General features: G+C 31.8%; 2 protein-coding genes across 2 annotated transcripts; both read right to left on the reverse strand.

The window, feature by feature from the left end:
- Positions 1-10: 10 nt before the first annotated feature.
- Positions 11-505, reverse strand: LOC141704757 (F-box/kelch-repeat protein At3g06240-like). The gene has a single exon (XM_074507942.1). The coding sequence runs from the start codon at positions 503-505 to the stop codon at positions 11-13; it is 495 nt and encodes a 164-aa protein (XP_074364043.1).
- An 8,840-nt stretch (positions 506-9,345) lies between these two features.
- On the reverse strand, positions 9,346-10,503 carry LOC141704747 (F-box protein At3g07870-like). The gene has a single exon (XM_074507931.1). It carries the CDS (start codon positions 10,501-10,503, stop codon positions 9,346-9,348), a length of 1,158 nt encoding a protein of 385 aa, XP_074364032.1.
- Between the last annotated feature and the right edge of the window lie 609 nt (positions 10,504-11,112).

The raw sequence follows: 11,112 nt of genomic DNA on the forward strand, positions 1-11,112 counted from the left end.
CCTAAAATGATTATGGAACTCCCAAGATGCTAAAATGATCTGTATTCCCAGGAGCCCGTGGAGGAGCTTCCATTGGACGAAATAATTCTCTATCCAAATCGAAAGCACATATTAGTTCACCAGCTAACCAATGGAGGCGGCCACTGACATAGTGACCCCTATCATGTTCATTCAGATGGAAGGGGACATGTCCTAGATCTCTCCACATGCCGGTTCCAAGCGTATAAACCTCGCTCCCTAGGTCATATTCAGTTGAAGGAAATCTACCCTTATAAAAACGTACAATCTTGTACTGTTGGTTCGATTCAACAAGTCTAAAGCCATAATATCCCTTTAAATATGATACTCTGGTGTACTCGGAATCTTGAAGGCGTATGTACTCTTGTGTAATTGGATTGCATACATATGCTGAATCATCATAACTATCTTCTAAGCATATTAACCCATTAACTGATCCAATTAACCCCACATAGTCTCCCAAGGCAAGTCCCGGGGAAAATCTCATCATAGGCTGTGATGAATATCATGTTGGTGATGTTGGTCATCTAGTTCAACCACTGCAAGGTCACCATCATTGTCATCATCTACGTCCTCGGCGTCTCCTTGATGAAGTAAAAGCATTTTAGATGATATAGAGAGATGCAGACGCGAAAAAAATGGTTCTGAAACTATATTACACCATCTTTTGCACACGCTTTGCTTTGCATGACACTATTGTCCTCACAGGAGTTCTTGATATAATTTCAGCAATCAATTCTTCTGGTAAGTCCATAGTGGAGAATTTGTCACTGCACACCTTGCATCAAATAAAATAATTCTTTTCAGTGAAGAAATATATCATTGACTAATTTTATAAATCTCAAACAAAACAAAGAATCATTATGCAAATGCACCTCTATCTTCATTCAAATTTCCAAAATAAAAAAATTCATATATCATGATTTGTTAAATATTAGCTAGGATATGACACAAGTGAGATCATGTCACAATGGTGACATCATAATTAATGTAGCAAGAGGAGCCACCAAGTGACAAAAGCAAGCTTTAAAGAGAAGCTATGTTTTTTATATAAAGAGACTTACTCTTCCTTCTTGTATAACAAAGCACAACAGAAAATGCAGCAGAAGTGGTAGTATAGACAATACACACAGTTCACTGTATTCTTGTGTTCATTATCTTGCTCTGTAGTAGTATAGCAATGCACACAGTTAACTGTACTCTTGTGTTCATTATCTTTCTCTCCTTCTTTTTCTATATTTAGTCATATATACATATATATTGTGACATGATTATATTTCTAAAGAAAATCATGTCTTGACTTAAATTTATTAACAATTAACATACTAAGTCCCAATGTATTAAAAATTTAATAGATTAAATGGCTTGATTTGGAATCCAATCTATTTTGACCGAGGCCAAATTAATAAAACCCTTTTATTCTTAAAACTTTCATCCTGATTCTAATGGGAATATTTCCCCTGTGATGAGCTCTAGTGATGCGCTCTTCAATCCAACATACAAGTGGAATCCCAAGGGGGTGTATTAACACATACATGAACTGAGTAATCGAGAAATTCTTTTATATATCTAGCTCTGAAAATTTCAAATTATTAATTCTGTCACTTAGTAATCATTGACAAGTTTGTTAATTAATAGAATCAAGAAATTTATAGTAAAGATATGAAAAAATAAAGTATATAATTCAGAAAATACCTCTTACAAGGGCTTGGAGTAGAAAGAAGAGGCAAGGCTACGGTTTCGTGCACAGTAGAAATTTGGAAGCACAAACGGTGAGTAGATTTCGAGCCGAAGGAACTCAGAAGCACATGCGTTTGGAATTTTTTTTACACGGTTATGTATAACAATCATTTCTATGTTTGCTACATGGGCATTGGGATATCAAGTCAGTAAAGTACTCTATACTAGGAAATAGGCAGCGTATCGTATGGCTATAATATTTTTGGTCCGAATTACAAGTTAGTAAAAGGACCGCGTTTCGTGTAGGCCTATAATATTATTGGTCTGAAGTTCAAGTCATTAATTATTTTCTAATCGAAAAATGTAAGAAAACAACTACTTCAACGTCCTCGTGAAAACGATCCCAATTTATAATATCGTCGATAGTACGGTTATAAAAAAATAAAAATGGTATTTTATCTTTAATTTCTCACAATTTCCAAAATCTAACATACTTATTATCTACTCTTATCATTAAATGATATAAAATGTAAGTTCGGATTTTGAATCAATATTTAAGGAGCGTATACTTCTACATTTTAAAGCACGTTTCTTCGGGTAATACCCTGTTGTAAATTTCACCTTTTCTTAAATTTTCCTTGTCATCCATTGTGGTGCCTTGTCCCGAAAGGAGTACTAACAATGACTCTTAAGAACACTTGCAATGTGGGAACAAAATTAATTAACATATATACATAATCATATACATGTGGGCACAAATTAGAACCAATCCTTAAAATAGAATCTCATAATCATGTGAATTCTGCTGCATAACCCTAAATTTAAATAGATTTTTAAAATCTAAACATATATACATCACTTTCGTAAGTTTAAAAATATTTTGAACATATGCTTAAAATTCAGACCACACAGCCCATGAGAGTCGGCCGCCCTAACTTCATCAAACCCTAGCCGCCCTACCTTCTTCTTCACCCTTTATACCCATCTCTATCTCCATATTCATCTACATCTTCTCCTTTTATTTATTTTTTCTTTAATAAAATCGAGATTTGTTTTACAAAACTCGAAAAAATCCATTACAGTTCTTCACTTTAGTTTTAAGATCTACTAAGGTAAGAGTCTGGATTTTATAATAAAATTCAGTTTTTGGATTCAAAATCTGCGGTCTAACACATATTACAATTTGGTGTTATTCCGAGATTTTTGAATTTTGGGTGTTTTCGTATTATTCTGTTTAAGTTATTATTTGTGTGGTTGATTGTCTCGCTTTATGCGATGTGTCTCGCTTTGTGCGATGTGGTGGTTGTGTTGAAAATAAATTGATGGTGTATTGGGAGATCTGGATATCTCGCATCAACAACACTTTCGGCAGGTCTATAGCTGGTGTCCGACAGGTAGATAGCTGGGGTGCGTTTGGAACGGTGGTGAAAATCACATGTGCTCACCTCTCACAAAAAATATTTGTTCATAACATGAGGCCTCTAAACTCAGTTGTTGCAACTGAGTCCTCTGAACGTTGCAATATCAATCGAATTAATGTGAGGGTCAATTGTGAAACTATTGTTTCGGGGGAGATGCGTGCTGGATTGTCCGGGAAACCATTACCTTCATTTTTAATTTTCAGAATATGTGTATTCAGTTTGTTAAGCAATCCGGAAACAAAACAGCTAATTATTTAGCTCTATTTGTTTTTCAACCTGGTTGCATGATCAGTTGGGGGTTTGTCCCGATTGAATCTCTTTCAAGTTATTAATAAAATCTTGCTTTAAATTTGGCAAAAAAAAGACCACACAACCCTCATTGTGATATTGTTCTTTAACTATTTTCTCACCTACTTTGTAAATAACTGAGGAGTCCTATAATCAATTAGTCTTATTGCACGATTCATATCAGTGACAAAATCAGATTAAGAAAATCCTTTGTTATCTTGCAACTGTGTAAAAAAGGAGTCATATTGGTTCATTTGTAAATGAGTACGAAAAAGGCAAGATCTTTCGTAAACATAATAATTTACCCACTAATATTAAAAAAACCTAAGCATCTATACTCTTTATTAATACGCGAAACTATGTATAATTTGGTGCTAAAAGTACCCAAGTACCAATTTTTGGTACTTACATGACATAAGTTGACTTTTATTCTCTATCAACTTTGTTTTTAACACAAGTCGACTTTTATTTTTTGTAAATTTTATTTTTGTTTTAAGTTAGTATTCATCCAATCGTCTTTTTAATTTATAAATAAAAATATTTTTTAAACGATTTTTAAATTATATTAAATATTTATTAAGTTATGTTAAATTAAGTAAAATAACTTATATTTATTTTTAATTTTAGAAAAACTAAAAACTACTAACCACGAATCGACTTATTTTTCTGTAAACTTTATATATTTATAAATTATATTAAAAATTTATTAAGTTACGATAAATTAAGTAAACTATTAACTTTTATTTTGAAAAACTACTAACTACAAAGTAAACTATTAACACGAATTGACTTCTATTCTGTGTAAACTTTATCATCTGTAGTATTATTTTAAAAATAAATAATACTCCGGGTGGAGAATTTATGATTATGCCTCCTGAGTCGGAGCCTCTTGCTTAAATACAGTTTACCTTGGTTCAACGCTATTGCGTGAGCCCGTAGGGTTAACCAGTGCGCACCAGAAGGCCGAAGGATAACGGCTGCGGGTTATCTACGAAAAAAATTTATTGATTTAATGATCGTATATGTTACTCTCCATCACAACGTTTATGTACTTTAAATTAAAAAATCACATTTTAACAGTAACAAATTTATGACATGTATTTAGATTATATTTAGTAATATTAAATTAAGTTTAATAACATATATTTACTTTTAATTTGTAAATTAATTTTATCGATAATTAAGTAATATTAAATAAACTATATTAAAAGGCTAATTATATATTTAGCAAAAAAAAAAAAGGCTAATTATAAGATAATTACCAAATTATATTAATTAATATTAAATTGTCTAAAGAACATATATTTGGTTCATAAGATAGAGATACATTTCATTTCACAAAAATAAAACTAATATTGTACTTGGTAAACAGATTGCTTAGAATCTTCTGAAAAATCGTCAATAATTAGTGTTATAACTTTTGAGTTATTAAAGAACCATTTTACCTTCTGTTGTAAAAATCGGAGATCGGGGAAGATCGGTCTAATTACCGATTTGGGATTAGTTGAAAGTCGAGGATTAATCGAAATTGTTAATCGGAGTAAAAATCAAATCTATTATAATATTAAATTATATTTAATATATTAGTTATTTATTAACAAATATATATTTATTATATCATAATTTCTATAAATATTCATATTTAAATTAATATAGTATTTCATTTTAATAAATAAATATATATACTCCAATAAAGGAAAATTCGTAAGGATTAATCAAATTTCAAAAAATATAATCGGTCGAGTACTTTGTAGGAGATTAATCGATTGAATAAAGGAATTTTAGAATACTATTTTACCCAAGTTAAGACCGACTTTCAAAAAGTTGGGATTAATAACTCTTCGGTGAAAAATGAAATGACTAGGTGAAAAATGAAATGACTAGGTGAAAATCGAGTTAAAAATCGTGTTTTACAAAAATCAGTCATCGAAAAAAATTGAAATCAGTCGATTAAAAATTGGGTTAATTGGTAAACAATTGGATTCACCGGTAAAAAATTAAAAATATATATATATATATATAAATAAAAATTAAAAGTATGAATCCGGTTAATACGTGAAAAATCAGGTTAGTTGGTCAAAAATCAGACTCATTGGTAAAAAATATAAAAAAATATAAATCAAAAAATTAAAAGTATAAATGATAAAAAATTAAAAATATATATTATTCTCTTAAACACATAATTACTATTTAAACTTTCTTAATTTTTCATCTTAAATTGATCTCAGTTCATAAGTTACATCTCAAAAATTATATTTACTTTAATAGTGGGACATATTTAAAATTTCTTTATATAAATATAAATAATAAAAATTGTATATGTATAATCAAAATAAATAAACAATTACATATATTAATATTTATATCTAAAACTAATATTAAATTAGTTCTAATTAATGACTCAGTTAATCATTTTGATCAATCCCTGATTAGCCGATTAATCACTAGACGTGTGGCTGTAATTCAAGTCGGGCGGCTCGCGAGTTCGCCCGGCTCGAACTCGTTTAAGTGGGCTTGACTCGGCTCGTTTAGTTAAACGAGCCGAGCTCGGGTAGAGGTTCCGGCTCGTTTAATTACTCGAGCCGGCTCGGCTCGACTCGTGAAATTAAACGAGACGAGTTCGGGTAGAGATTTAGGCTCGATTAAGTGTAAAATTAAACGAGCCGGCTCGCCCGACTCGTAAAAACCGGCTCGTTTAGCTAAATGAGCCGGCTCGACTCGACTCGTAAAATTAAACGAGTCGAGTTCGGACAGAGGTTTAGGCTCGTTTAACTAAACGAGCCGGCTCGACTCGACTCGATTAATCTCGGCTCGAATTACGTTCTGCTCGAAACTCGGCTCGCTCGGCCCGAATTACAGCCCTAACTAGACGGTCCCGCTACTGATAAAGTCCAATTTCCAATTTTTACAAGACCGGTTAGAAAAATTTCTATATTTTAATGATTAAATACAAATTAAAACTGGACAAATATTGTTTTTAATATATTTGATTAACTTACTAAATAATAAGTAAATAATCAAGTGAGATGAATATTACAATTAATAGTAGGACCGTAAATGAGAAGAGATGTTCGTAAACGAAATTCAGGATTGACTTGTTTACGTAAACTCGATTCGGTTCAGTATTCTAAACGAGGGCGATCAAGAATATGAAAATGAATTCGAATGAATAATTGAGCCGAGCTTTTTGTTTGCTGGATTCTGACTCGGCTTGTTTAGCTCGTAATCGACTCAGACTTGACTCGAACTCGACTCATATAAAGTTCATATATATTATAAATAATAAATTATTATTGATCACTTAAATATTGTTATTATTACATTTTTCTCATGATTTAATAATTTTTTTTAAATATTTTAGAAAATTTGCTTGTATTTCTAAATTAAACACTTAGTTTTTTCATAATGAAACTATCCAATATTGTTACCAACTCATCTCCAATTTTTAATATTTTTATAAAATCATTAAATAACTTGTGATTTATAAAAATTAAACTTAAGCAAAATATCTAAACATAATAACATTTCGACATGGACATTTTAAAATATAACGTACAAACTCTCTTTCGCTCTCTATTGAGTAGCCATCTCAAAATAGCCTCAATCTTGTTTTTCTTGATTTAGTTTCCATTTTTCCTTGGTTACCAATTTATTTGGGTTTGTTTAGTTTCTCCTTAATTGTGAGAGTTTGGTTTTTATTTCTTGTTGGTCATATGTCTGGGATTACAATTTTGCAGAAATTTCATGATATTGATTAAGTGATAAAGGTTTTATGATGATGCATCTATGGTTGATTGCTCAAAACAACAACTGAAATATTACAACATGTACATATCTCTTTAAAAAATTACTTGGTTGCCTATCAAAGAACGAAGGATTCAATAACGATATGATCATACGTTTGTTCAATTTCGATTATATGTGTAAATGCCGTATATTATTGAATTTTTTTTTAAAAAATAAGTAATGTATGATTTCTAAAATTAAGAACTCAAAAATTTAAAATAAAATTGTTTATGTTCTTAAAACACAACTTGAAAAATAAATGATTTAGATTAGGAATTATGGGTAGAGTGTTTGTATATATATCATTATAAAATAAAAACTAGTATTTGATCTTGATGCAATTTGTAAAACTAAAAATTATATTTTAAATTCGGTCGAGTAAAAAATACATGTGAAATATTAGGGGACAACTCGAGTTTGTTCAAATTCAGCTCGAATTCATATAATAAAGAGCCGATCTTGAACATCACTTTCCGTTAGTTTATTAAATTCAGCTCATCTAAAAAAAGAAAATTAAGCTAAACTTGATCTGGACGGCTCAGATCCGTTCGTTTGCTAAATTCAAGTATGTCATAGTTGTAAATAGCATCGTCGTGTTCATAAATTTTTTCTTACAATAAAATGATATAATAAAAAAGGAGTTAGGTTCAAATTTACGAAAATATCGCTAATTTGTAGTGTTTTTTTAGATTAAAATAATTTAGATAAAATAGTAAACTATGTTTTAATCCCATGTGACACCCCAGGCAGCCTCACGTTTAGGCTGTGTGACCTCCAAAAGTATACCACCATATACAAACTCGAGCCCGATAAACTTGGAATTTGAACATTTGCATCAATTACAAACTACAACGAGGCTTATGAAATTGTCAAGTTTTTGCAGTGTCTTAATTTGAGGATGATTACTGGAGGGGAAAAAATCACTGTAGCATATAAATTCCCCACAGGGCGAACTTGTAATGTGATACTCAAACGACCATTTCTTTAATCATAATGGCTGAGTCAAAGAAGTTCACATATACAACAGCACCTACTTTGTTAGAGTTTCCCACAAACTCCAGGAACATAGGCAGTTAATTGAACAGCAACTTTCTTCGAACTGAAAGTACACAAACTTCCATAATGGCCTTTGGATCATAAACTAAGCAATGAAGATTGTCATAGACACATACTACATCATAATTCCTAACTATTAAAATCAAGATATCGAGAAACAAGTTGAAAATCAAGATAAACCAGAGTAGCCCTAAACAGCTTTAAAGCTTTCAGGATACATTTAAATCCGATGAACACTTTTGAGCTTCTAGCGCAGACAGAGCAGCGAGAGCACTTATAGTATATGTTATCAGACACAGTTTTAAGGTTTAATTAAACTGGTTTTTGTGATTTTCTTTCACTTTCACATACATAACCCCGAATGAACTTATGCATTTTTGTCATTTGACTTTAAACTTACTTCTTAACCCAACTCGCTTTGGTTTAACACTCAATTTTAGGGAAATACTAACATCTACAAATGAAAAGCCACTCTAAAAGAAATATGCCTCTAAATCTTACAGTTCTTCCGTGTGGATAACTTATACAAGTAACATAATGTAAGATAGGATTACAAATGTAAAACCAGCTGTATAATTCAAACTGCAACTTAGCTAACAACAGAAGTTATAACAAGGCCTTCCTAAATGAAAAATTTAAAGTATGACCACCAAATTTGACCTAAAACCAAAGCCCAACAAAGCTAGGCCAAAGCTGAATAAATAAAATAAACTACACTCATCAAGATGAAAGGGAAATAATACTATGAATCATGAAAAACAGAATCAACCAAGAGCAATTTACAAGCATACAACATAAAAATCATTTATATGATATGTAAATGTTATAAAAATGTCAAGCACTAAATGCTAAAGTTATCTCGCAGCCTACAGTAATTATTAAATTTTGAAATTAGGAGTACATACAAATATTAGATAAACAACTAGAAAAGCTTAAAACATAACGTGTTCTTGAAATGGAACTAGTTATAAAAACCTTGTATTTTTGCAGTAAAATAAGCAATGTTCAACAACTTAGATTACTCGGCCTTAGTACTCGGGAGACTGCTCGGACTCGGCCCTATTTTCGATCCTGTTTTGCTCTATTCGGTTATAAGTCAGTCTTCTACTTGAGGAGACTCCCATCTTTTGACACCCTCCAAGGTGAAACTCCTCTCTAGACTGATAAAACCGGGGACATAAGTCATCGCACCAAATGTGAGAAACTCACCCTCCGGGAAAATGTGATGTCGCAATGTTTTATGTTGAGGATGATAAGTGAACAATTGAAGTTGGTCACAATACATTAAGATGTTCCCATCTTTGAGAACTTTAAGAAGCCGAACCATGTCGGTATTTATACCTTCATGTAATGGAGGATTAGGAGTGATGATGAGTTTTTTACTCCAACTATCTTCCACGCCATAATCTCTCTTCACCCAAATAGAAAGTTCAGAGTATAGTGTTATATCACATATACACAAGCAACCTTTAAGTACTCCCAAGTTCCTAAAATGATTATGGACTCCCAAGATGCTAAAATGATCTGTATTCCCAGGAGCCCGTGGAGGAGCTTCCATTGGACGAAATAATTCTCTATCCAAATCGAAAGCACATATTAGTTCACCAGCTAACCAATGGAGGCGGCCACTGACATAGTGACCCCTATCATGTTCATTCAGATGGAAGGGGACATGTCCTAGATCTCTCCACATGCCGGTTCCAAGCGTATAAACCTCGCTCCCTAGGTCATATTCAGTTGAAGGAAATCTACCCTTATAAAAACGTACAATCTTGTACTGTTGGTTCGATTCAACAAGTCCAAAGCCATAATATCCCTTTAAATATGATACTCTGGTGTACTCGGAATCTTGAAGGCGTATGTACTCTTGTGTAATTGGATTGCATACATATGCTGAATCATCATAACTATCTTCTAAGCATATTAACCCATTAACTGATCCAATTAACCCCACATAGTCTCCCAAGGCAAGTCCCGGGGAAAATCTCATCATAGGCTCGTGATGAATATCATGTTGGCGATGTTGGTCATCTAGTTCAACCACTGCAAGGTCACCATCATTGTCATCATCTACGTCCTCGGCGTCTCCTTGATGAAGTAAAAGCATTTTAGATGATATAGAGAGATGCAGACGCGAAAAAAATGGTTCTGAAACTATATTACACCATCTTTTGCACACGCTTTTGCATGACACTATTGTCCTCACAGGAGTTCTTGATATAATTTCAGCAATCAATTCTTCTGGTAAGTCCATAGTGGAGAATTTGTCACTGCACACCTTGCATCAAATAAAATAATTCTTTTCAGTGAAGAAATATATCATTGACTAATTTTATAAATCTCAAACAAAACAAAGAATCATTATGCAAATGCACCTCTATCTTCATTCAAATTTCCAAAATAAAAAAAATTCATATATCATGATTTGTTAAATATTAGCTAGGATATGACACAAGTGAGATCATATCACAATGGTGACATCATAATTAATGTAGCAAGAGGAGCCACCAAGTGACAAAAGCAAGTTTTAAAGAGAAGCTATGTTTTTTTATATAAAGAGACTTACTCTTCCTTCTTGTATAACAAAGCACAACAGAAAATGCAGCAGAAGTGGTAGTATAGACAATACACACAGTTCACTGTATTCTTGTGTTCATTATCTTGCTCTGTAATAGTATAAACAATGCACACAGTTAACTGTACTCTTGTGTTCATTATCTTTCTCTGCCTTCTTTTTCTATATTTAGTCATATATACATATAAATTGTGACATGATTATATTTCTAAAGAAAATCATGTCTTGACTTAAATTTATTAACAATTAACATACTAAGTCCCAATGTATTAAAAATTTAATAGATTA

This window comes from Apium graveolens, unplaced genomic scaffold (genome assembly GCF_009905375.1).
Source record: "Apium graveolens cultivar Ventura unplaced genomic scaffold, ASM990537v1 ctg8210, whole genome shotgun sequence".
Lineage (NCBI taxonomy): Eukaryota > Viridiplantae > Streptophyta > Magnoliopsida > Apiales > Apiaceae > Apium > Apium graveolens.